Source organism: Gobius niger (genome assembly GCF_951799975.1).
Source record: "Gobius niger genome assembly, chromosome: 18".
Lineage (NCBI taxonomy): Eukaryota > Metazoa > Chordata > Actinopteri > Gobiiformes > Gobiidae > Gobius > Gobius niger.
The window spans coordinates 26752816-26780718 of record NC_136869.1 but is presented as its reverse complement, the minus strand read 5'-3'; the positions used below and the strand labels follow the sequence as shown (position 1 = coordinate 26780718).

The following is a 27903-nucleotide window of genomic DNA, read 5'->3' as shown; positions in this document are numbered from 1 at the left end:
AGGGGAGTCCTGTGGGAGCTCCTCTCTACAGGATGTCCTACTCCTCGTCCATGAAGCCGCTGTGGAGAGAGAAAGGAGAGAGTTCAGCCGGACAGTCAGGAGCTGAGTGAGGAGCAGCTGGAGGCCTCTTGCCTGTTGCCCTTGAGCAGGTTGGAGCGCAGGATGGCGGGGCTGGGCGTGGCGCCGGGCAGCTGGCCGGGGCGGATGGGTTTGGCTGGACACAGAGAGAGAGACACAGGGAAATGGGCGGTGAAATCCATGTGGTCTAATTGTACTATATTATTATTCTCATGTGTGGCGTCTGCAACACAGTCCGACATTACCTGTTTTTTCTACTGAACAACATTCAATTCCCCAACACATTTGACTTTAGTTTGAACTTACAGCTCATTGACCATATAAATAAGCTTCCATTTGATTCCATCTCTGGGTGAGCAGTGAGGAAAGGTGCGGGGCCTGACGGACGGGGAGTTGGCCTCTGTACCAGTGTTCATTTCGTCGACTAGAATATTTCATCCGAATTTTAGTCAATTCTTTTAAATTGTGACTAAAGCTAAAGTTGTTTGTGAGACTAAAACTATGACTAAAATGTCCAGATATTTACGTCGACCAAAATACGGCTAAATGAAAATGAAAAGAAGAGACTAAAATCATCTAAACCATGTTAGGAAGAGCCTCAGATCATGGACATCCTCTGCCAAAGGAACAGCTCTGAGCAAACATGAAGCAGAGGACCATAATGAAATATGATTATAAGAAATGTTATAAACGCAAAGTTGACTAAATTAATGTTAAATTCATTAAAATCAAATGATCAAATTAATTCACATTTTAGTTAAAAGACTAAGCCTCAAACAAAATGTTGTCAAAATAAGTGGTGCATCTTGGCAGAGGAGAGTGAGCAGCAGATCCACTCTGAGTCCTCACGTATGTAGCCACAGTTTGCCCTGAGGCAGACTGACAGAAGCGTGACTGCCCACACGTCAACAGTCCCTCTGACCACCAGCATTCACACACATCATTCCTCCTGGCCTATTGTCCAGCACTGGTCAAACGTTTGGAAAGGCGTCTTTTATGCTTTGTTTTTTCTTTTATTTCAAGTCTGTTTCCATTGTAGATTCTGACTGGAAGGTGTTTTTATATGAATGAACACGCATGGGGAAAATGTGGAATAGGTTCCTCAAAACAGACGCCTTTGGTTTTGATTCTGATTTGCACTTTTCACATTTTCTCAGTGAGCTTCACGATGTAGAAACGGTTTGGACTCCACAGACCATGTCAGGGACGAGGACCTGAGGAAGCTCATGGAGAAACTGCTAAGAATAAAGAGTTACAAGAGCTTAAATATAAAGTTAATTCACCCTTGTTTGTTTCCTCCATTATCCCATGTGTTCAGTCATAGTTTAAAGCAGTACTAAGTAACTCTTCCCCCTAGAGGCCATAAGCGCAACTGCAGGTGTCGTAGCAAGTTGTGATTTTTTAACTTATTAATTGTCTTGGAGAGTAAATACTACGCTGACAGAAAAGGTGAAGGGAGAGAGGGTTACTGTGCATCCAGTTATACAATGGAAATATTTTTTTTCACTCGAACTTGGCTGTAAATACTGTTTAAAGTGACGCTAGCCCGCAGTTAGCTTTGCCCGTTAGCATGTTAGCTTCTTCTTCGTGATTACATTAGTGTGTATTGCTTTCTCCGGACCGGTGGCAGTCAAGTTGCAAACATGGTTTTCTGCCCAGAGACACCAGGGGGAGATGAAAGACCTTCCAATCATCCCATAAACACTTGTATCACCCCCGCAGGGACTACGGAAAGGATTTATTAAGGTAAACACGTTACTTAGTACTGCTTTAATGTCGTCAATGAGAATCACAAAATGGAGTTGTTGAATATAATGAAAAGTGTTTCCAAACTTTTGACTGCTCCTGTACATGTTTTAGCTGAGAGGGAAACCTACACAGACATGGGGAGAACATGCAAGCTCCACAGAGAAGCTCCTCCAGGGATCGGCCCTCTGTATGATCTCATTAAAAGTGATCACTTGTGTGCCTCCTCAGTGTTTGTCAGCTGTTGACTGTCTGCGTGCTGTTTTACTTGTGAACTGAAATGAATCTCCACAGGCAGACCTATGATGGCAGAGTTCCTCCGGCCCATGTTCTTGGGCTTGACCGCGGCCTCCTTGATGCGCTCCATCTCCTGCTGGTAGCGCGTGCGGTCCTTGGCGGCGTTCTCCTTGGCCTCCTTCAGGGCGGACTCCAGGGCTTTGACCCGGTCGATGGTGGCCCGGAAACGCTTCTCCAGTTTGGGGATCTCACAGCGGAGGTCGGCGTTGTCCCTGAGCAGCTGAGGGAAAGAATGATCGTTAAAAAAAAACCTCAGACCTGTACTTAGGGAAGGGCAAAGGCCACAGTCATTTGCTGGTCACAGAGATGTCTCCGAAATGTCCCCTGGAGAAAGGCCGAGTAGATGAAAATGAACAGGTTCGAGACATTGCGGAGACATCACAGAAACGTCTCACAGGTTAAGGACGACAAATAGTGTTTGCAACGTTGTCACAACTGCTTGAGACCGCTTGGAGACCATGCGGAGACTTAAATCGAACCTGTTTGTTTTCACCGAGACTAACTGGAATCTCACATTATCTCCCGGAGACGTTTCAGAGGCATCTCCGTGACCAGTGGAAACATCTTTTTAACGGTCTATGGTGGGAACTCGTGTGAGAGAGGCCCGTTTTGAAAGCACAATCGATCAGGAGAGCTGCAGAGACGTTGCGGAGACTGCAACTGCAACTCTCCTCCAGTGAGAGAGGCCCTGAAGAGTCTTTCAGTCCTCGTTTTAGGGATTTAATTTAGCTCTTTCTTCCAAACCAAAGTCTTCCAGAGCTGACAGATTTCTGGGCTGTCTCTCACGCTCTGCTCTTTGGAGGTTTATCAGTTCTTCAATGATGTTTGTTTGGATTTTGAGCTGTGTTTAGATCATTTGTAGAATCCATTTGCTTTTCCACAGATAGACCTACATTTTCCTTCAGAATTTGTTGGAAATTAATCTAATCCACTCTTCGTTTTACCGATGAAATCTTCCCTGTGCCACTGGCTACAATACAACCCCCAAGGATCAACAGTCAACAGATGTTCTCTACATGATGTTCTGTTCCCCTTTTCTCCAAATGAACCTTCGCTCATTCAGGAGGAAACGTTCTCTTAACCTCTGGTTTTTGTCTCCAAAATGCACAAGGTGCAACACTTTATTTTACACTACCCTTGATACATTGTACCAAACAAAATTTAGTGCAATGTAATGTGCTCTGTAACAACGTGTAGTAACTTGTATATTATACTTACACAATAGAATAATGTGTATTTGTACTTTGGAGGAAGTTATTACATTATGTTCCTCCAAACTCCAAATACATACTATTCCATTGTGTGTGTAACACACAGGTACATGTTATTACACATTGTTACAGAGCACAGTACATTGTACTAAATGTAATGTATCAAGGTTAGTGTAAAATAAAGTGTTACCCATGAGGCTTGTCTAAATGATACGTCTAAACTTTTTTTTTTCCAACTGCAGAACCTTTTGGCTGCAGAGCAAAGGTCTGATGGAGATGAAGGTGCGGGTCATGTTCTTCACAGTGTCATGTTGGTTATGAACGCCTGGTCCAGTTGTCGTTATTTGAAAATCTCTTCCATCACCGTGACGATCAGGGATTACCTGTTTGTGGACCTTGGTGAGCTGCTCCAGGTTGTTTTCCAGGAAGCTGATCTTCTGCCTCTGAGCCGCCGTGGTGTCTGGGTCCTCTGCGTTCTGTTTGGCGTTCTGTGGACACCGCAGGAGTCACATGACACGCTTTAACATCACAGCAGCATACGTGAAGACACACACAGGACGTTTTGGAAGGAAGGTTAGCAAGACCATCTCACATAAACATGTAGTGTGGAACATGCCAGTATAAACACAAGGTTTATACTGGTTTAAACTGGCATAAGCAAGTCAAGTTTAATGACTTTTAATGCCATTTTTATCCTCTTACCCCTTACCTTAACTCAGTGCATTTTCTCCAGTTCAGCTTTACCCAAATCAAAAGTTTACAGCCTATAGGCCAGTCTAACGCCTTATTTGAAAATTAAGACCTACAATGCTGTGAAATGGTCAGTGCTGCTAATTGTTTGGTTAACTCTGCTGACAGTATGTCACATTTAGGTTTTGCTCACTCAGGTGTCTCTGAAGGGTATTATCGTCTTCATAATGTGTTCGTCCTGGAGCCGGTCTGTCCACAGTGTGGGGGAGACTGGGGCTGGTCATTTACATTTGTGCAGATATTTTGGAATCGGCTGAGCTTACAATCGAGCGTATGTTGGTGACGATTCATGAATGAAATAAATCAGGCACTTTTATTATTTGATACGCAAGTTCACTTCTTAGAAACATGTTGTTGAAAGTGGCCCCATGGCTACAGAACTACAGAAGGTCAAAATCATGAGCCTCTGTCACGATTCGTCTTTTGTTCCCCTGTTTTTGTTTGTTTTCTTGTCTTTGGTCTCGTCCTGTGTTTTATTTTGACGAGTGTTCTGTCCTTTTTGCTTTGCTTCCCTTGTGTTGATCGCCTGCCCCGCCCTGATGTGTGTCACCTGTGCCCGTTTCCTCTATTTTGGTTTTCGTCACTCATTAAACATCACCGGTTTTGTTGCTGTCCTGCATTTTGGGTATTTACAGGTATATATTTGTATGTTTGTAACTGATCAACTCAGCACATGCACTACAGCTCTAACCACTAAGCCACGCAGCCTGTTGAGTGTTACCTTTCGGACTCGAGAGGACAGGTCCTGGACAAAGAGCCTCCTCAGACTGTGAAGCGTCTGCAGCTCTCGCGCCTACGACACAACACTTATTACTCTGAAACATGGGAGAACAGTGGAAACAGCATGTGGCTGTCAAATGTCTCACCACAGTCTCCTCCAGGCCCTTGAGGTCCTGCCTGGCCTGTTCCCTTCGGTCCTGCAGAGCCCTGCACAGTCACACGCTCACATTAATGACACCTGTGCTCCTTTAAAGGGACAGGTTTAATGACTTCACACGGGTAACATCTGCTGTAAGTCATGATCAGTGTTTTTTTGAGGAAATGTTGGGGGAAATTTGAAGCTACTGACAGGATGGGTAAACTCTTTTGTGTTAACTCTGTTTGTGTCATATGCAGTGTAACGGTGCAGTGCAGGACTCTCACGTGAGCTCCTCCAGCTGCTTGCTCTTCTCCACGTCCGCCGCCCTCAGCTTCTCATGCTCCACTTTGAGGGTCTCCTGCTCCAGAATGATCTTCTGGTTCTGCCTGCACACAAACTCTCTGGTTTAGGTGTCTGAATACGGGACCTTGAAAACAATACAATGCTCTCAATACCAGATTTCCATCTGACAGCAGGACATGTTTCTAAAGATACTATAAAAATAATGTAACGAAAATAGTGAGCCGAAAATCCATTTCAGCTTTTTTTTTAACCTTTATTTAAAAAGGAGAGATTGATTTTTACAGATTATAATGGATCATTTTAGGCAATAATAATAATGATCATCTAATATGTTTTTGTGAAACAATATGTACATACATAGATAATGTATGTACATAGATAATAAATAGGTCCATACATATGTAGATATATGATATAAAAAATATCCTTGTCTGTAAACAAGATGCAGTTTACGACTTTGAACTCATGTCACTTTTTCTGCATAATTATGATGAAATGAACATTGGATTTAATGCACTGCTTTGGCGACAGCACCGGTCAAAAGTTTGGAAACACTTTTCTTTGTTTTGGTTTTTCTTTTATTTGAAATGTATTTTCACTGTAGATTCTCACTGAAAGTGTTCACACATATTTAACACAAACAAACACAATGGCCCCTCCTCGAGCCGTCACCTTAACGTGGTGGAGGGGTTTGAGCTCCTGAATGATCCTGGAGCTCTGAGTCGGGGCCTCGTGCCCCTGGTAGGGTCTCCCATGGTAAACAGGTCTGAGGTGACGGGTCTGAAGCCTCTTATGGGAGACCGACATGTTAGAATCGTGAGGCCGTCCTTCTGTGGACCCACCACCGGCCGGAGGAGCCCCACAACACGGCAACGGACAGGTGGAAGAAGATGGATGATGGACCAAAGACAAATTTCCACCTCGGTGGACAATAAAGTAAATCTAATCTAATCTAATCTATGGACATATGGAATTATGTTTTAAACAAAAAAAAAGTTGAAATAGATTCTTCCAAACATCCACCGTCTGCCTTGATTACAGCTGTGCACTTGAGACATTTTCTCAGTGAGCTTCACGATGTCACAGAGATGGTTCAGACTCCACAGTCAGGGACCAGGACCTGATGAAGCTCATGGAGAAAACAACAAGAGTAAAGGGTGGCCATTTTGAAATATTTAAAATGTAAAACACACATTGATTTATTTCACCCGTTTTTGTTTCCTCCATAATACAGTGTGTTCATTCACAGTTTAACGTCTTCAATGAGAATCACACAGTGGAAACAGTGTTGAAAATATGAAAAGCCGATACTTTAAAAGTGTTTTCAAACCTGTATATCTATCATATTTGTATTTACCGCATATTTACGAGGTTGTGAAACGCCTAATAACAACTCTACAAATAAACTTACTTGCCTTGAAGCCGGGCAATGGCTTATTTATATATGTTTCATAACTTAAATGAACTTTAATAATCTTAATGTTTGCTGGCAGCGCCCTCTGCTGGCAGCAGTGTCGGCCTCAGTATATGAGCTGTTGCTTACTCTTGGATGTCGGCGATCAGCTTGTCCTTGCTGTCCAGCTCGTCTCTGAGTTTGCTGATCTGCTTCTGATGAGCCTCTCTGTGCGTCTGGATCTGCCTCTCCACCGCCTCCTGGTGGACAAACAGCACACACTCATATTGTAGGTCAAACTTCAGAGAAATAAATAGCGCACGACTTGTTCGATTAAACGGGAGGTTACCTTGAAGGAGGGCATTGTTAAGGTCTGCTGTGTGGAATAGAAACAGTGTTATCATGAGGGCCGTCACGTGACACTGTGAAACATGACGTTACCTTCACTTCTTTAGCAGACTTGATCTCAGGGTCCTTTTCCGTGGCACTGTCTTTCTCTACAAAAGGATTTAAAAAAGACGTCACATAATCTTAAAACTGATGCATCAATAAGTCCCAGCAGAAGCAAATAAAACACTGTTGTAGGTACAGGAGAAGCACAAAAGAGCAGGAGTGTGTAGGTGAAACTGAAACGACAAACTAGAGCAGTAGTTCTCACGTGGAATGGGGTCAGGACCCGGAATCCCAGAAGCCCTGACCCAAATACACAAGGATGCTGTCTTAGTCCCTTACTGTACAGTCTGTATACTCATGACTGTGTGGCAAAACATCCCACAAACAGCATTTTTACATTTGCAGACGATACCACGATCATAGGTTTGATTTCTGACAACAATGAGCTGCACTAAAGGGACAAAGTGAGTTCCTGATCACGTGGTGCAAACATAACAATCTGGCCCTGAATGTAGACAAAACTAAAGAGCTCATTATAGACTTCAGGAAGCAGAAATCACCTCACACGCCGGTCCACGTTAATAGCACTCCTGTTGAAATTGTGGGGAATTTTAAGTTTCTGGGCAATCATATTTGTGAAACTCTCTCCTGGTCTCTTCACATCAGCTGTGCAATTAAAAAAGCTCAGCAGAGACTAGATTTTTTAAGGTGTCTCAAGAAATATGGATTGTCAAAAGAGACACTCATTCATTTCTACAGATGTACGATTGAAAGTGTTTTGACAGGACGTTTGCTGGCGTGGTTTGGTAATGTCACATGACCACACCCTTCTGAAAAGGACAGATAAAACCGCGTCTCGGATTATTGGATCTTCTCTGCCTCAGATAAAGGACTTGCTCTATAGGCGCTGTGAGAAAAAGGCTCTCAGTATAATGCCATCCTGCACATTCCCTCTTCTCCTACCTTTGAGGAGACGTCTGCAGAGCCTCAAAACTCAGAGATCTCGTTTCACAGATTCAGCCTTAGGGAGAGCTGAGGTTTATGCATTTTATTGCTCGATGTTGTGTGGTGTTGTATTGATGTTTTTATATGTAGATTAGTTTCTTGTTCAGCAGAGAGAGCGCCAGGGCAAAACTCTTTTCATTGCTTTTGGTACCCTGTACTTGATGCATATGACAGATAAACTAAACTTGAACTTGAATGCGACTTTAAAATATCCTCAAAGAAAGTTGTTGAATAGGCATTAAATAAGACAAAAGAGCTGAAATCATGATTAAAAACAACCTTAAAACAGGTACACAAGTGCACAGATAGATAGATAGACAGACAGACAGACAGACAGACAGACAGACAGACAGACAGACAGACAGACAGACAGACAGACAGACAGACAGACAGACAGACAGACAGACAGACAGACAGACAGACAGATAGCATTGCTTACTATAACACAACAGCTTCCCGTCTCTACAACAACTAACATATATCTACGTCAATTGAATTTATGAGCCACAGAGGAGGGTCAAGGTAAGGCTCCATGGCCAGGCTGAACTCTCCCTCTCCCTCTTTACATGCTCCCCCTCGGTACCGTCATCAGCAAACATGGGATATCCTACCACTGTTGAAGCTAAACTTCCTCCAACTCAACAGCCCCAAAACTGAGGCAAGATGATGGACCCCTCAACCATAACCGCAGCTCATCTTTGACCATCAGGCTATAAATCTGTCCTCTGCAGTCACAAACCTGGGTGTCCGGTTCGACTCTCAGCTAACATATCAGGAACCTGTGGAAAGGTTCTTTTTTCATTTCCGGACTTTTTACTGGGCTCCCTGTCAAAGAGCTGCAAAGGCTCCAGCGCCAACAGAACGGTGCAGTAGAAAACTTGTGCGAGCCAGGAGGTCACCGACCAATGGGGGACAGAGCCTTCTGCTTCCCCGTGGAGCTGAGAGGATTACCTGGCAGCCCCATGGCCAGGCTGAGCTCTCCTTGGGTCTTGAGGCGGACGATCTCCTCGTTCAGAGAGTCCACGGTCTCCTCCAGCTCTCTCTTCTTCTGCTCCGCGCTCTGCAGGCTCTCCGTCACCGACTTGATCTTAGCTTCTTGCTGCCAAACCAACCACAAATGTGTCAAGCTTCTCGACTGGAGAGTACAGACCTAAACCTAGCGAGTTCCTCAAGGGTCCCGGTACCTGGGAGATGCGCAGTTGACAGGCGGTCAGCTCCCTCTCGGTGTCCTTGACCTTCTGCGCGCACTCGGCCTGGGAGCTCTCCAGCTGTTTGCTGCGTTTCACCATGGTCTTCACCTCGGACTTCATCTTACTGATGTACAGACGCACCATGGTGAACTCTTCATCCATCAGGCCGGTGCTCTCCTGTTGCTGAGGGAACACAAACACTGGTTCAGCTTTTGGAGAAACCAATCGGGCCCAAAAAGGTTTTCTCCAGTCTGCGCCTGAAGCTCCATGGTCTGAGCGCTTCTGACAAACTGAGACTTTATCTTTTCTCAGGATAGTTTTTCTCCAGTTAAATACAGTAGTGTATGAACACAGAAAAAATGTTGATGAACGAAGGTGCAGACGGCACGGTTCATAAAAAAGTCTGAAGCGATGATCAGAGGATGAGGATGTTCACAAAGACACTTCTGCCTTTTGTGAAGGAACATGTCAGTCAAAAGCTTTGGTCAGCCTTCATCCACTTTCCAATACTTATTTTCAATACTTAGGGTTTGTAATACTTCCAGTTTGTAAGTCAAATCGGATTCCTGATCACTCCTTTAAAAAGTAACTTAGTTACTTTATTGATTACTTCATTCTAAATTAACTATGTTAGATTACAAGTTACTTTATGAGTTACATGAATCAGGGCTGCAGAGAACGTCCATGTTTTTAAGAGCAGACCTCTTTAGCTTAGCTTTTAAATGATATCTATTTATTTAGTCCTATTATATAATATATATGGGAGGGTGTTCCAGGCGTATTGTTGTTGTAATCTGTAAAGCACTTTGTGATGCCTTTCGGTATGAAAAGCGCTTTATAAATAATTGATTGATTGATTGATTGATTGATTGATTGATTGATTGATTGATTGATTGATTGATTGATTGATTGATTGATTGATTGATTGATGAATCAGCTGCTGACATCACGTTCCCCTCCTCAAAATGCAAATGACAACCAGTTTTGCCAAAACTGGTGTTTTTGGTCTGATATCCTGCATATGGAGCCTTCTCTGTAGAATTAAATGGTATCAGTGAAATGCAGCTGAAAGAGCTGGTGAAAATCTTAAAAATGTGGAGGACAGTTTTTGGTTTTGAACAATGACACGAGTGTTATCAGGAAGTACATAGCGAGGCGCTGACGCCGTAGAAGAAGAAACTGCTACATTTAACAGCTTTGTCCAAGGATTAACTCAAAACTGTGTGAATGTTGTGAAATTCTACTCCAGGTCTGTCTTTGATGAGAGAACAACATTAAAACATGAAAGAAAGTCGATTTTGCAGGATACAGAATGTCCACTTTAACAGTGACATCAACAAAGCTGCCACACATTCAGAATAGTGATAGAAAATCGAAGATATTTTTGGGGGGACAAATCCGTGTCACACTTATAAGGGCTTATATTATCGGGCCATGCCGCAGGAAGGGGATAAGTCAGGGTAAAAACCGGGCAAAAGCTCCTCCAGTGTGTCCACAGCCTTTAAGAACATTCAAGAACAGAGTAACATAGGCTGGTATTTATCATCGCTGTGGGGGAATGTGTCCCCCTCTCCAGATCTCCAGAGCCTAAGTGGAGCATGTTTTAAGTTCCACGGGAAAACCAGGGCATGTGGAAGAAACCCCACTTAAATACAGAAGGGTTCCACGATGTCAGAAATCAAACCCAGGACGTTCTAACTATTTCGGGTACATGGTCAGTGTGGGTCAGCCTGAGTGTAACCTTGATGTCCTTGCTGCCCACAGCGATGCCGATCTCAGCCAGGTCTTTGAGCAGAGACGACATCATCTCAGTCACCCTCTTCTTCTGGTGGTTGGTCATCTCCTTCAGCTTCTGCAGCTCCGAGTCGATGGAGGCCAGGGAGCTCTGGAATAAGCACAGGCCAGTACAGCAACAACACTGGGCTCCTGACATTTTAATTATGTGTTATTGGGAAAGTTTGATTCCCTGTTGTACTAACAGTGAGTGTGAAAATATAAAGAGATATAAAGAGATAGCATTAAGCAGCAAACACTTTTCATTCCTATGCTTGCCCTCAGCTGTGCTTTACAGCCATCCCCTCAGGGCAGCTCAAGGCTTTTTGGTTTCCTAAGCAGAAGGTATGAAAGTATAGTGATTTTATGAGAGCCCACTTGTTGTGCCTGAGGGTGTTAGGTGGGATTTTTTGTGAAGATGTACCATTTCGGAAAAACTAAAAATCTGCAATCTGTTTTTATCATCAGTCTTTGACCCATCCCAAGAGCTAATAAAAATAGAAATTCAACTTGGAATGAATGTGTAAACGCTGTGCAAGTATTTGTGAGTTATAAGCTGCATAACATTAGACTTTTGTGTGCATTTTGTCTTAGAGAGGGTTAAAAATCATACAAATATACTAATATGTATTTGTCAATTCGATGCCGTTCAATCACAATGACCTCCGTGTGGTGCGTTCGCAGCACTGAGGCCCGAGGCACAGCCCGTTATGAGCCTATAGGCAACTATTTCTTTAAAACTGACATGGCGCCTTTACTTTCTATCACGGTGTTCTCTACAACGCTCCAAGGTCAATTGTTTCGTAGAGGGTTCATCAGCAGTAAAAAACAGAAACTCTCAAAACACTGTGAAGGAAAGTAAAGGCATCACGCTAACCTCTCATGCAGCCGGTGTGTCACTATAAGGTCAAACATGACATATAATAATAAAAGTTCCATAATGCACCTTTAAGAGAGACGTGTGGAAGCGATTACAAAGCATCACACTGGCACTTAAAGGGAGGAAACTTGAGAGAAGCGTCTAAAATACAGTTAATGTAAGCACTTAATATGACTAAATGTAAGATTGCATAAACATGAACAAAATATTTTTGACTGATTCTAACTACAGAATATTGCATATAACCATGTCCAGACTGAAGGACCAAAACTATAACTAAAGCTCATTTTTCTACATAAAGTAATGCTTTTCAGGTCACTCACAGACTTCTGGTTGAGCTCCTCGCTGAGAGCCTCAAACTCCTTGGTCTTGTTCTCCACCTCTTGGCTCTTCTGGTCGTAGTTGACGGCCAGCTCCTCCAGGGCCTGCAGCACCTCCTTCACCTCCTCCTTGGACGCCTCGTTCTCAGCCAGCAGACGATTGAGCTCGGTCTGGAGAGTGTCGTGGCCCTGGCGCGAGGAGGTCAGCAGCTGCACACGCAAGACCACATCACACTGAGAGGATTCTGGGAGTTCTCTGTTTGATGCTACTCACAATATGAGAAAAACATGTGACTTATGTCTTAATATCTTGGATTTTGCAATTACAATATTAATGCAGTATTTTACTTAACAGTACGTTTTAACTTTAGCTCAGAAATTGTTTGCATTTTTTTTGTTAAATAAACAACTGGTGAACTATTATCCACTAATTGTGTTTTTGAACTATAAAACCTGCTTTTGAGTGATGTCACACCCCCACCCAGAGAAGCAGTGTGAGGCCCATATCTTCAGGTCAATGATTTTGCTTCAGCACACTGGGATTGGTGAAATTCACTCTTGTACGAGGAGTGGGCGGGGCCTGTGTCTGACACACAGCTGGTTTCAACAACACAGACCTAAGTTATAGACTTTTAAAACAATATTATATTGTAAAACTGCACAGCTGTAGAAAAAATCATAGAATGAGTTTATTATTCCATTTTCAAAAGCTCTTCTAATTCTAATTCCCAGTTCATTCCCATTCATTCCCATATATTCCCGTTGATTGCCATGAATTCCTGTTAATTCCCATAGAAAATCTCCCGCAATTAAATGTCCCATGGGGGAGACAGAGCCACTGCAGCTCCTGTAGGTTCAGCTTGTTAACTTAACAATAACGATCATCATATTTGATCAATACTAGACTAATATAAGAAGAGTCCACATGACTGTGCTGAGAACATTTAAAGAGTTTATTTCACATGAGGCCAGTGCTTTAGGGGTGGGATCCTCTGGGTACCTCACGATTCCATACGATATGCGATAAATGACTTATAATAACGATAATCTATCGATACTGCGATTATCGATATATTGCACAAAAATAGCCTACGATAAATCCCGATAAAACTAAAAAACTACTTTTAACCTTTATTTTAACATACAACATATTATTCATCATGTACATTTATGTTCATGAGCTTTGTATTACTTTTTTCTGTGTATAAATTATCCCTGACTTGAAAATGGGTCTATAGATCTGTCAGTGACTTCATTTACATTTAAATAACAACAAGAAAACACAGTCCTATAAATCGACCCCAAATTAATCCTCTTCATAAATATAAAACCTATCATTAAAAGTAATTTATTTGTGTGACAGTGATTGGTCCAAGTGCTTAAAACTGTAGTGCTGCCCCCTGCTGTCCTGACTCAATTCTTGATCGTTTTTGGCCTCTGTTGACTGTGAAATCAGTGGAGCTGCCTCATTAATATGCATGACGTCGTCAAAAGTATCGATATCGGAGTGAAAAGGTGAAAATCGGTATTGTATTGTCACACAAAATATCGCGATATATCGTAAAGTCGATATATTGTCACACTCCTAGTTGTAGCGCCCCCTTTGTTGCATATTTTAAATGCATGTCCAGTGCAGTCCATTAGCCTTGTTCTTTAAATTCAATGTCTGTGTGTGTCTGTGTTACCTCCTCCTGGTCCAACATCTGCTCCTTCAGCTTCTCCAACAGCTGAGACTGCTGGTTGATCTCCTCGTCCTGGACACAACAAGACAACCACCAAAGACGTTACACACCCTACGCCACACAGGTTCTCTACAGCAGTGGTTCCCAACCTGGAGGCGGGCCATCCCGGGCGGGGTATAGTATAAGGTTAAAAATCATCAAATGTGACTGAGAAAAGACTCCAGGTGCATTAAAGGCATCCAGGTTTCAGTTCATCTCTTTGAATTAAATACTTATTAGGATATCTATTTCATGTTTTGATACATTTTTGGACTGGGGGGTGACTGCCCGACATGAAAAAAAGGTTGGGAACCACTGTTCTACAGCACATACAGTTTCTTAGAGAAATGTTCATCCACTGCAACATATCAATACTTTATGATATATTCTCACTGCACAGTTCTATGCAGATATTCTCCCCAAAAAGTTCTGTCAGGCTTTTCTGGAAACGTATAATGTATTATTATTCAGGATTTTATGTTTCTTCAAATGGTCGGGGCCCGGACTGACCCTGAGGCCAGATGTTTTCAGATGTTTGCATGTAGACTGCAGTAAAACCTATAAGACCACGGTTGTCTAATAAACTGGTGGCGTCCTGCCCGGCACTGACCTTGTCGTCCATTTCCTTGTAGAGCTTGGCCATCTCTGCCTCACACTTCTCCCTCTCTGCGTCTGTGAGTTTGGCCCCTGACGGCGCTCCGGGGCCCGGGGCGGGGGCCGCCTTGTCATTGACAGGAGCTGCATCCAGAGCCTGCACCTCCGCATTGGCCTGTTCCTCCACCGGCACCGTCTCTCCTGCAGGGGGCAGCACATCACACTCACAATGGACCATAAACTGTCTCTGTGTGGTGTAGATAATACTTTTTTAATGTATTGTTTTTTCTATAACTTAGATTCTCACTGAACACATGAAGCATGAACATGAAATGGTTTTGACTTCACAGACGTTAAACCATTTCAGGGACAAGGACCTTATGAAGCTCATGGAGAAAATATGCATCATCCCATGTGTTCATTCATAGTTTAATGTCTTCTACAATGTAAATAATGTTGAAAACAAAGAAAAGCCGATACATAAAAAGTCTTTCCAAAAGCGACTGTACTGTAATTCAGTCTAAACTATATGTTCACTTTACATATGTCCATTTCAGACCATTATTAGACCAGGATTAGTCCTGATTGAACTTAATCTTGAACTCTATGTGAAAAGTCTGACAGCCCTGGTCTAAGCGATACATGGGTGTGTCTCTGTTTTTTGTTTTGCAGTCTTGTATAATCAAATTTTGCAGAGTAAAGTGAAGTAATAAAAAAAACACACAAAACAATGTCAGGAGGACAAGTTTGAAGCTTTCTGTGCAAATATTTAAAATCAACTTTTTTGAACTTGTTGTTATAAATTTGACTAATACTGTTTCTTTTCAGGCAGCATGAAGAACGCTGCTTTGGACTTCCTGCATTTTATTCCCTACTGGATAGAACCCAAAACAAATCAAGTGTTTGTTCACGTTCAAAAGTACATGAGAAGTACATCCTTGTGTCTGAGAGTCTCTCACTTTGAAATGGTCACTCAGGTGAACTTTACGTCTACTAAAAGGACATTTTCCAGCTTGCCACTGCCTTTCAGCCAGTGGTGCAAATAAAGCATACACAATATATAGTTGCATGGGGGGGCCAAAAGGACGGGGCGCCAATACAATAGAGAGAAAAATGTATTCAAATATACTCGGCGCGCAAGGGACAGCGCCCCATACCATCTAGGCCAGGGGTTCCCAAACTGTGGTACACAGGGCGCCCAAGATGGTTCGCAAAAAAGTTTTGGAGAGAAACGTTTATCACAATCTGATTATATTGACCCGTTAAAACCGCCGCACGGGAAACGAGCTTATACAGGCGAAAGAGTCTGATCATTCAGATGTGAATCAGTTTGTTCTGGACCTAAATGTGTCACTCCAGAACCAAACCTCAAGAGCCGCTTTGGACCTGAGTGTAAAACTCCACAGAGGCCGGGAGCACGGCTGAGGCTGAGCGCCAGCCCCACAACAGCTGCGCCTCTAACGTGAGCAGCACCAGTGTTTGATCAAGTAGCAATTTCTGTAATATCGGTCATAGGTATACCCTCTTCCTGATTCTCACTGCTGCCTGCAGAAATATATATATATAGTCTCTTCAATACAAACTTCATTTTAAGTCATAAATGTCAAATCTCCATGAAGAGGTTCCCAGGGGAATGTGTATAAGCCCTAATCATGCAGGACGTGTCCACTCTCAGGTGGTATTAGTGCGAGTGTGCAGACCTTTCCTCCAGCGGTTGAGCTCGGTCTCCAGCCAGGTCACCGAGTTCTTCAGAGTCTTGTTCTTCTCCTTCTCCTTCTCCCACTTCTTCTTCCACTGCTCGGCCGTCAGCTCCACATTCAGACTCACGTTGTTCTTAATGGTCTTGGCCCTGAAAGGTGAGGCAGACCTTTCTGGTTAGAGGACGACCGCATTTACACCTATAGGCGTGGGGAGATGTTTGTCTCGAGTACCTCTGTCCAAACAGCAGTGTGGAGCGTGTCTCGGCGTCGTTGAAGGCGGAGGGGGAGCAGCAGATGACCATGGTGGTGCGACAGTTCCCTCCCAGAGAGTCCTGCAGGATCCTGGTCATCTTACTGTCTCTGTACGGGACGTAGCCCTGACAGACACACATTTACAGTCAATGTACACTCAGTACAAAACCTTCAACATTGTCCTGCTGTGTTTACTCTCAAATTCATATTTGAGAGTATATTTTGGGAGACCCAGTGCTGACTGAATATGTCCCTACTCCCCCCTAAGCTCTTATCAGATAAAGCATACTAATACTAAAAGTACTAATACACCTTGAACTTTTGCACATTTTGTCATGTTTACAGCCATTAACATAAAGATTTTATTTTTGATAAATTTCACTGAATGTTAAAAATAGAAAAGTGAAAAGTGGGCGTGCATAAGTATTCATACAGCATTAAATTACCTTTATAACATTCCTAATGACTGCAGAATGTTCACACCTTGGCCTAACGGTTAAATAAAGGCCACCTGTGTGTAATCTACTCTCAGTATAATTACAGCTGTTCTTTTAGGCCCTCAGAGCTGTGGTCGGAGTGTATTGGTCACTAAAACACATCATGAAGGTCAAAGAGCACCAGAGAGGTCAGGGATGAAGCTGTGGAGAAGTTTAAAGCAGCATTAAGTTATACAAAGATTTCCCAAGATTTAAACATCTCCCGGAGCAACTGTTCAATCCATCATTCAGAAATGGAAAGACTATAGCACCACTGCCAAATTACCAAGACACGGCCGTCCACCTAAACTAACAGACCGAACAAGGAGAGCACTGGTCAGAAATGCAACCAAGTGCCCCAAGATAACTCTGGAGGAGCTGTGAAGTCCTGCCGCTGAGCTGGGGGAATCTGGACATGGGACAACTATAAGTCGTATCTACACAAATCTGGCCTTCATGGACGAGTGGAAGAAGAAAGCCATTATTGAAAGGAGGCCATAAGAAATCCTGTTTGAAGTTTGCTAGAAGTCATATGGAGGACACAGGAGGGGGGAGCATCATGCTGTGGGGCTGCTTTTCCTCAGCGGGGACTGGGGAGATTGTAAGAATAGTTGTGAAGATGGATGGAGCCAAATACAGGGACATTTTGGAGGAAAACCTGCTGGAGTCAGCAAGAGCACTGAGGCTGGGGCGGAGATTCACCTTCAGCAGGACAATGACCCTAAACACAAAGATAGATCTACAATGGAATGGTTTAAAAAACAAAACACATTAATTAATGTGTTAGAATGGCCCAGTCAAAGTCCTGACCTAAATGTGTTATGTTCCTATGTTCAGCGGTATGATGTTGTAGCTTCCACAAAGCGTGGACACCATCTTCTGCTCTCGATGCAACAGTCACATTAACATCGTACACCCAGCTGAAGACAAAGTCGAGCGTGCTCCTCACCGATCCGTCGGCCAGAGCAGAGATGACGTTCCCCAGTGCGGACAGAGACTTGTTGATCATCTTGGCCTCGTCCAGGACAGTGCCCTCCGCTCCGGTCTTTCCCACCTTCAAACACAGCCGTTAGCACTGAGCGGCTGTTCAGGACCTGCAGATGTCCTACCTTCTCGCTCCCCGCCAGGTCCACCAGGTAGAGCTTCCCGGTGAGCTGCTGCTCCGTCTTCTGGTTCTCCTGTTTGATGTTGATGAGGAAGATGCTGTGACTCCGGGAGCTGTGCTCATTCATGTCTGGAAAATAAACCCAGGACGGTAATACAACATATCACAACATATTCAATCAAGAGCATTTCAGTATTTCATTTGCCTGCTCTTATGGGACTGCAATTGTCCACATGTTCCTGCTCCACTAAAGGCTGATTATGGAACTTTATATACAGTCTATTAGTGCATATTTGACCTTTCAGTGACCCAGTGGCTGTATGGAGGGTTAGCAAAGTAAAGGTGTCCTTACTTTTACAATACACTTAAAGAGAAGGACTTTATTGCCATAGGCTGTATTTATCAGAACAGCTGAGAGAGACATTCAGCAAACTGTCAGAGATTAACTCAAATCTTCCATGCTGAGGTTGGAACAGTGTTCCATGTAGGAGCCTTAACTTCTCGACCACTGTCTGAGTCAATATTCCTGTGTTGATCCTAGTGCACTGCAGTCAACTTACCTTGGCTTTAGCAATGTGGAGATGAAAACATTTAGGCTTGTTAATCATCATGTGCGTACACTTTAGCCGCTAGTGTTGCCTACTGTTGTAAAAGATTATTACAGAAGGTCTGATGCCTTTGTCTCCAGTGATGAAGACACACATGTGTTTATAAACAGAGGAAACACAAGGAAACGAGAACAAAGAAGAGAAGCCCTTCGCTTGGTTCAAAATGGCGCTGACTGCTCTGTGTTCCTCTTCTATATACTGCCTTGTGGAGTTAGCAGTAGCTCTCCAGTCAGCAGACACCAGCAGACACCAGCAGACACCAGCAGACCCCATGAGCAGATCCCTGTGAGGCCCCATTGTTTGCACTCACTTGTGGCTGTCACGTGGCGGTTGCTCTTGCCTTCATCTATGGCTTCCATGACCTCGTCCGGAGTGCACACAAACCGCTCGGTACTACCCTGAGGACGCAGTCAACAACAACAACAACAACATGTACTGTTCATCTGTGCCCCATTCGCTCTTCAGAGCCAGACAGCACAGCTTAGAAAACACACCGGCACTTCATTTATATGGAAGACACACATTGGGATGATGTGTGAGGAAGACTTTAGGAATCTGTGTGTAGCCCCAGATTTACTCTGGGCATTTTACTCCTCATATTTAATAAGGTCATTAATATAAAGTTTTTCTTAGACTCCCCTGAATAAAACTGCTAAAAACATTGTTGAGCTTGTGTTCATCTAAATCCACTCAGTCAAATATAGAGCAGCCTTGACTGTTGCAGGTGACTAGGAAATGCTCTAACAGTGAGCATGGCTGCAAAAAGTGATCTTGAAATAAGTAATTGTGTCCTTGATTTGAGAGTCTAATTTCAAGATATTTACATGGAAATTAAGATTAAAGAAATCAATTTCATCTTAATTTAAGTGTAAATACTTTGCCCCATGGACAGATTTCTTGAAATTAGACTCTCCAATAACGGACAATATTACTTATTTCAAGACAATATCACTTATTTCAGGATGACTTTTTGCAGGTTGAACAGTTTTCTGGGATTGAAGAGCTGTGTCATCTTTCTGGTGTCTTCTCATCCCCATCTTAGTTTAACCATCTTTTCAAAGTATCCTGTTCTACATTGTAATAATGTACGAGGGGACGTCAGTGGCTCACCTTGACATAAGGAACTCTGTTCTTGTCCTCGTGCACAGAGAGGTTGGTCTTTGTTACTGCGGGAATGGAGGGAGATAAAGGGACAAAATGAGACAAATGAGACAAATATGGCGGCACCACAGAGCAAACATTACTCCAGTGCAGAAAACAAATGAAAGTTGATTAAGAAGCTGGATCTTCATGGGATGAAGGATGTGACGCCCATCATGAACCTTCGCCCCAACAGGAGGAGCATTCACTGGAAATCATATTTCCCACACATACAGTTATATAGACTGATAGACTTCAGGGGATTTGCAGCAATAATAAACTAATGGAGATTTTCAAAGGTAAAATACTGGAGTTATTGTTCACATTAAAACACTACAGTGAGTTAGATGGATTTACCAGCAGTGACTCAACAGCTCACAGAATTGTTCCACTGCTTTTTTACTCCACTTTTTATACTGTTTATGCTTGTGTTAGCTTATGGGAAGGTTGGGGCAAAAAGACTGTGTCTTGGTTGGATCCTCCATTCGGGAGTTTCCTCATGGCTTTAGAACGATCTTTGATATCTATGTTTTTGTTCTTGCAGTGCAACACTTTACATATTGATGCAAACTTGACAGAGATGTGAAGGAGCATCTCTTAAAGTCTCCTAGAATAGGTTTAGGTGTATTTAGGTGCAGGGATAAGTTCTCCAGGTTCTGGACTACATACAGTAGTTATTATGAGGCTTGTTGACTCTGTGCCGTATGATGCCGTTTTTGACTATCCATTGTTTATATAAAGGCATATGTTCCCTCCTGACTTTCCCGTTGCAAGGAGATCTGTCCAAACACATTGGCACGCCGAAACCCGCAAGTGCCAAACTATCACTGTCCACTGAGGAGCCCACCAAGTTTCACAGAAGCACAAGAGACAGGTGCAAAGCAATGGGGTCCAACGACAGTCCTCCAGCGAGGTACTCAACACCAGCTTTGTAGGTTTCATTTACATACTGTGTTTGGAGTGAACAACTGTGGCCTCACGAGCCGGGGGTCGGAACAACAACTCTTCCATAAATGGAGTGATCATTTCTCAACTTATTCCAACAGATTCAGAACGACAGAGAACTCCATACTCACCGTCCAACAGGTCCTTGATTTTGTCCAGATAGATTTCAAAATAAGACACCTGTAAAACAAAACAAACACGATGAGAGTAGCTGACAGATGTATAAACAGCCCACAGACTGCACTCACTTTGATGTGGAACTCCAGGTTCTCATCCATGGAGTAGATGTGGTTGAAGATGTCTTCCACGATTCTAGGGATGATTCCCATCATGTCGGGGTCATGCAGTTTGCCCTGTGGAGGACACACATCCCAGTCCCTGGCAGTTATTTTTTGGAATTAAATGTCTTTTAGCCTCGTTTGGAATTCTGAGCTTTTGTTGCTCATTTTCAAAATTATTAATATCGACAGATGGGGCATCTTTAAAGCAGATGTCCAAGGGTTAATAATAATAATGCATTAGTTTTATATAGCAGGAGGTGTTCCAGGCATGTCCTATTGGGACATGGCCTCGTGGAAGGCCCAGGACACACTGGTGGGACTATGTCTCCGAGCTGGCCTGGTGTCGCCTCGGGGTCCCCCCAGAACAGCTGGAGGAGGTGTGTGTGGATCGGGAAGTCTGGGCATCTCTGCTGAGACGCTGCCCCCGCGACCCGGCCCCGGATAAAGCGGAAGAAAATGGATGGATGGATGGTTTTATATAACGCTTTTCTAAACAAAGAAGCTTAACATTTGCATTATTCATTCACTCCATGCTTGGTGGTGGTAAGCTACTATTGTAGCCACTGCTGCCCTGGGGTAGACTGACGGAAAACGAGGAGTCACCACTTTTTTCCACATATAAAGTTGCATAATGCACTTTTAAACAATCATTTGCGATGAGAGCGCTCTCCTTAGCACAGATGCAGTAGGCTACATGTGATGTGTATACAGTTGTGCTCAAAGTACCCTGGCAGAATTCACATCACTGGCCTTGTTGACAGCAAAAAGTGCACCATACCTACTGTGAAATATGGAGGGGTTTCGCTGATGCCACTGGCTCCAGCGGAATAAAGTGAAGGTCCAGTTAGTGTCCACCTCAATCTCCTGACCTCAATATCATTGAACCACTGTGGGGAGATCTCAAACGTGCAGGTCATACAAGGCTGTCCAGGAATGTACAGGAACTGGAGGCTTTTTGGCCAAGAAGAATGGGCCACTTTACCATTAGATTATAAACAGAACCTTCTCCACAACGACCACAAAAGACTCCAAGCTGTCATTGATGTTAAAGGGGGAAATATACAGTATTACAAACTGAGGTCAGTACTTTTGATCAGGATCATTTTGGTACTTTCTTTTTTCATTATGATTTAAAAAGAGCAAACTTAGTTGTCTGACCATAACTGGCTTCGCACAACTGTGAGTGAATACAAGACAACTTTCATTCCATATTCTCTGAAAAATAGTAAAACAAATCTAAATTCTGCCAGGGCATGTAAACTTTTGAGCACAAACTTTAGTTGAGATGCAACATTTGTATAACACAGCATTTGGTTTCAATATGACACAGTAAACAAAACAATCACCAAAATAAACTGCTGCAGAACAGAGCCTCTGTCGGTTTACAAAAGCCCTCATCCCGTTTTTTTTGTCTTTGCAGTCTTTATAGTCGCCTGTAATCCCTCTGCCTCATTACACTTGTGTCTGATTGAGTCTAATTACTGTGTTTCCTCATTACTCTGTTTCCCAATGTCTTTTTATTCAAGCCCCGATGAAGACCTGGCAATGGTCCATACATGTTGGCTTAAAATAAAGGCCTTTTCTAGTTCCAGGATCAGCACTTTATTTGGTATATTTGGTTTCTTTTTCTAGCCTGTATGTGTTTTGTCTTGGTTGTCTTGATAATGACCATTCAGCAAAGAGTGTTACCTCCATGGTATGTGTCTTCCCAGAGGAGGTCTGTCCGTAGGCGAAGATGGTCCCGTTGTAGCCCTCCAGCACATCTGCGGGTGAAGGCGCAGGGTTAGCTGGGAAAACTGCCACTCAGACTGACCTTCACAGGAGAGTCTGCACATTACCTTTGACAATCTTCTGTGCCACAGCGTTGTAGAACTGCACTTGTGTGGTGTTGGACCCGAAGACCTTGTCAAAATAGTACGGCTTACCCTGGGAATGAACCAACAGGTTACAGCAGTGGGGTGATTTCTGTATAATAAATGAATTAGTTGCATTGCTTCTAAGAGGTCAATGAATCTAAAATTCATTTAGTTAGCTTTATATCCCATAAACGTGTTTCCAGTGATGTCAGGCATAGTTCAGGCCGCCATTTTGAAGACTGAAGTGGAACGATGCTGTACTACAACAAGCAACAAGAGCTTCAGTCTGAGTCAGTGGCATTAGCATACTACCGCAGTTAGCATTTAGCCTCAGCACAGTAAACACACCTCTATGAACAGGAAACACTACAGTCACAGCTCCGCTCTGACCTCTGTCACACGCGATATCTAGGGCTTTCTCCTGGAGAGGTTTGTAGCAGCTGGAGCTAATGTCCACAAATGCTAAGCCTATCAGCTCTGAGCTGTTGTTTAGGATGTAGCATCTTGATTTCAGTCAGTGGAGATGCAGGCTCCTTCCGAAACGAGCAGATTGGTAAGAGGTCTCACGCCAAACTGGACGTGCGTCAGCGTCCGCCATGATAAGAAGCCTCCGAATTGGGCTGTCAATTGGGCTGTCAGTTAAGGAGTTAGGAAAAGAAGCCTCAATGCTAACTATCATAGCCACTTTAGCATAGGGACCTCTGATGCTAACTATCATAGCCACTTTAGCATAGGGACCTCTGATGCTAACTATCATAGCCACTTTAGCATAGGGACCTCTGATGCTAACTATCATAGCCACTTTAGCATAGGGACCTCTGATGCTAACTAACCGGTGATTAGGAGCTATGTGCCATCCCATAAGCCACAGCGCCAATCCCCCCCACCCCCCTCGCCCCCACCCTCGAGTGATTTATGCGCAACCACTGTTGATTGACAGGAGCACATTTAATAATAAAAATAATAATAACAAGATTCTGCACAATCCAAATTTTATAAAAGTGACAAAATATATGTTATCGTCACCACAGCTCAGTGACATGTCAGTGTTTAAGATGTCAGTAAACGGCATAAATGAAGACAGTTTGTGCTTTTGTTTTCATTTAGTAGAAACTTAACCCACATGGATCATTTGCATAATGTAGCTTTATGAAACATCTGTTGAGATAAAATAAGGCTACAGGGGAATGTGATGGATAATTTGGATTTTTCTTTTTTTTCACCTTAAATGTGTTTGGACAAAATGTTATTGTTGTTGGACATTGTACAGGGGTAAGGACAGTTGAATTGGACATAATGGCTGCGTCTGAAACCATCAAATCATAGCCTCTAAGCACTAACACTAGCAACTAACTCCTTAACCTTTCATGGGTCGACTGTTAGATCTATACAGTTAGGGAACTAGAGCTTCAGCAGAATTTTGAACAATCTGTCCGTCCTTAAACAGGGGAAAGGGAAGTGACATCACCAACAGCTGCTTTTCTTCTTCTTTAAAGTTATTGGTGGAGTGCAGGCCAAACAAAAGTGCATGTCGCCCCCTAGTGTACAGTGGAGAAAGGAGAAAAATAAATCCAAATGATCCAAACATTTCCCTTTATTTTATTTCAACAGCTGTTTCATAAACCTACGTTATGCAAATGATCCATGTGGCTTAAGTTTCTACTAAATGAAAACAAAAGCATTTAATCCGTTTCCTGAGTTTCCTCTTTAACACTGACATGTGACTGAGCTGTGGGGACGACAACATGGATTTATCACTTTATAAAGTTTGGCTTGTGCAGAATCTTAATTTTTTATTTTTATTTTTTGTATTATTAACTGTGCTCCTGTCAATCAACAGTGGTTGCGCATGAATCACTCGAGGGTGGGGGGCGAGGGGGGTGGGGGGATTGGCGCAGTGGCTTATGGGATGGCACTTAGCTCCTAATCACCGGTTAGTTAGCATCAGAGGTCCCTATGCTAAAGTGGCTATGATAGTTAGCAGTGAGGCTCCTTTTCCTAACTACTTCCTAACTGACAGACCAATTCGGAAGCATCTTGTCATGGCGGACGCTGACGCACATCCGGTTTGGCGTAAGAGCTCTGACCAATCTGTTTCGGACGCAGCCAATGTTGCTGAAGCTCCAGTTCACTAACTGCATAGAGATCTAACAGTCGACCCCAGGAAAGGTTAAGGATTAGTTACTAGTGTTAGTGTTTAGAGGCTATAGTTTGATGGTTTCGGACACAGCCACAGTTTGATATGATCTACACTCGCCAGAGGTCTCCAAAATGGCAGACAGGCATGTGGTATGAAGCAACTCATTAAAATGTAACGCTTTTAAATGACAAAATACTACTTGTTTAGCTCCACAAACCATATCATTTCTTAAGGTTTGCAAACTTTCCATCAAACAGAGGAATGAGGGGAACGTTTGACATAGTTTAAATGCTCACAATGTCAGCCAAACTGCAGATGAGATGAATGTTGTTTATTTGTATCTTTGACAAACAGTCGCAGTAAAACATAGTACAGTAATTTAATTATTTTAATGACTTACTTCATTTAATTATATTCCAAGAAATGTAGATTAATGGAATAGGAGCTTGTTTGTATGTTACTTTTCACATGACCCGTGTTGCCCAAAGCTTCACACAGTTTCAGGGGGTTTGTGCTTCATTCACACATGGTACATACAGTGGCTTCACTGACAGAGGCGTGACTGCACACATCAGGTCCCATTCATTCACACAAATCATTCAACCATGGCCTATTGTACATGTTTTTAGTGGTAGGGGAAACCCAGAGGAGTAACCTACGCACGAATGATAAACCGCTGCGCCACAATGACATTAGTGCCATCTGACAATAAACATCATCAATTTATCTTTTAAATTTTCCGTTCACTAATGGAACAGTTCTGATGAATGCAGACCCAGCTGACCGCCTGATGAACAGTCCGAGCTCTCACACGACTTTAGGCTGAAGTCTCAATCATCGTTCAGTTCAAAGCTGTGAACTTCGAACAGCTTTTGCTAAAAAAAACCATCAGCCCGTTTGGAAATTGGAAAAACCCTCGACACAGACCACTCCTCTTCTTATTTCAGTGTTGCTGAGTGAATGAAGCATATTACAGTCACAGCGGCCCCTATAGCTTGGATATAAAAAACAATGTGACAACCAACCCATGTGACAAATGGCCCCGGGCTCCCCTACTAAGGGCCTCACACTCTGTGGATGGGTTGGGTGCGTGTTACATGTATGCTTTAGGCTTCAAAACATAAAGGGCAACGCATATATTAAAATGCTAATACAAATGCTAAAGTGTTATGTTTGTGGGTCATTCATGTATAAGGATTGTGCAAAAGGCCAGTTTTAAAATATAAAAAAAATAATCTAATGCTATTGTTCAAACATTAAAAATGTCTTTTACCCATTCATTCATATGAATTATAGAAGTTAAGTGATTTGACTGTTTTTTTAAGTCATGTGGTACGACTGTGATTTACTTTATAATGATACATTTGGCAACTTGGCAATGGCAACTTTATTTATAATGCACTTTAAAACAACTAAAGTGACCAAAGTGCTACAAAGGTCAAGCATACGATAAAATACAAAAGGTACGACAAAAACAAATGAATAAAATGTTAAAATCTCAGGCTGTGTCAAAAGCCAAAGTGAACATGTGTGTTTTAAGAACAGATTTAAAAAGAAGAAGCCTGTACTGTGTAATGTGAAAAGGCAGCTCACTCCATAATTGTACTTCTATTTCAGTTTACATGTTCTCTATCATTTAAAGTATTAGGAAACAAAGTATTTGTATTACTTTTAGCTTTTGTAAAAAAAAAAATACTTACAATTTATTCTATATGTCCCCTTCTTAAAAGAACAGGCCACTGTTTTTCCATACTGAGATACGCTCTTTCCTGAGCTTAGACGAGTTGATGTGTAACTGTCTGTTCTCAGTCGTGCAAAACGACCATAGATGTTGTAAGCATTTGGCCTCTCCCAATGTATTCCTATAGCTCCAAACGGAGGTGAAGATGAAGGTGACCACGCTCTTCCATGGAAACAAAGACCAGACAGGTACAGATCAACTCGTCTAAGCTCAGGTAAGAACATATCTCAGTATGGAAGAACGGTGGCCTGTTCCTTTAAATATAATTCACATAATTCACACATTTCAGCAACAGAATTTGATGTCTCGGATTAAATACAGGTTTTGCTGTTATGGGTTGCTCCACATGATGAGCGGTCGCACCAAATGACAGAGACCCTTATGTAAGTGTTTGGACAAAAATCCCCAAAATGTTTGACCTTGTTTCAATTAAAAGTTAAAATTCATCGTGAATTCACAGCCAAAGTCTGTGACAGATGTATCTGTGCGTAACACCACCCCCGCCCCCCAGACTCACCCCCATCAACACGCAGTCTTCTCCCTGGAACTTGGGGATGTACTTGTCGCCCCGGGCCACCTCGGAGCTGTTGAGCGGCCGGAAGCGGCACACCACTTTAATGTTAGTCGCGGCCTGGTCAGCAGATTCCCCCATGATGTCACCTGAGGATGTGCGCCCTGCTACCGTCTGGGCACCCACTGATCCACACACACAAGGCCGCGCCCGTAGAGCCCTCCCCGGGACCGGCCAGAGAGCTGCCGAGCCTCCTGACTGCTGCGACGGTCAATCCTCCCACGAGGGATAGCAGAGATGAGTGCTGGAACCAACACCCAAGAACGATGATTTAATTTAGCTATGACTAAAAGAAATAAGAAAGGAAAGACATTTGAACTCACTTAGGCTTCTTTCTAATGCAGTTGATAGTTTGCATAGAATTCCAGGACACTAAAAACACATTTGTTTTCTCCGAAACAAAACAAAAATGGAGGTAGTTTTTCCCATAAATCTGAGCCGTAAAGTACAGGAAGAGTGGTGCTGCTGAGTCCAGATAAAATATAAAAACGCAGGCCGTTGGGGATGTGGCTGCAGTTACAGAAGCATCATATGAGCCTGCCTGTGGTCACGTGGGAGGCCCGGAGGAGAAGATG

At 43.0% G+C, this 27903-nt stretch overlaps 1 protein-coding gene across 1 annotated transcript; it reads right to left on the bottom strand.

The window, feature by feature from the left end:
* Positions 1-95: 95 nt before the first annotated feature.
* On the bottom strand, positions 96-27396 carry LOC306977548 (kinesin-1 heavy chain-like; the record flags this gene model as incomplete). The annotated part of the gene is made up of 26 exons (XM_079575920.1): positions 27275-27396; positions 22859-22946; positions 22710-22783; positions 20988-21092; positions 20871-20919; positions 19765-19820; positions 18965-19052; positions 18051-18175; positions 17891-17995; positions 16445-16590; positions 16214-16362; positions 14530-14714; positions 13884-13952; positions 12202-12408; positions 10967-11110; positions 9220-9408; positions 8987-9134; positions 7079-7134; positions 6987-7013; positions 6788-6897; positions 5226-5327; positions 4949-5009; positions 4804-4875; positions 3716-3820; positions 2125-2341; positions 96-214 (listed from the first exon to the last, which is right to left on the bottom strand). Exons 1-26 carry the CDS (start codon positions 27278-27280, stop codon positions 96-98), a joined length of 2802 nt encoding a protein of 933 aa, XP_079432046.1. The 5' UTR covers positions 27281-27396.
* Positions 27397-27903: the final 507 nt, after the last annotated feature.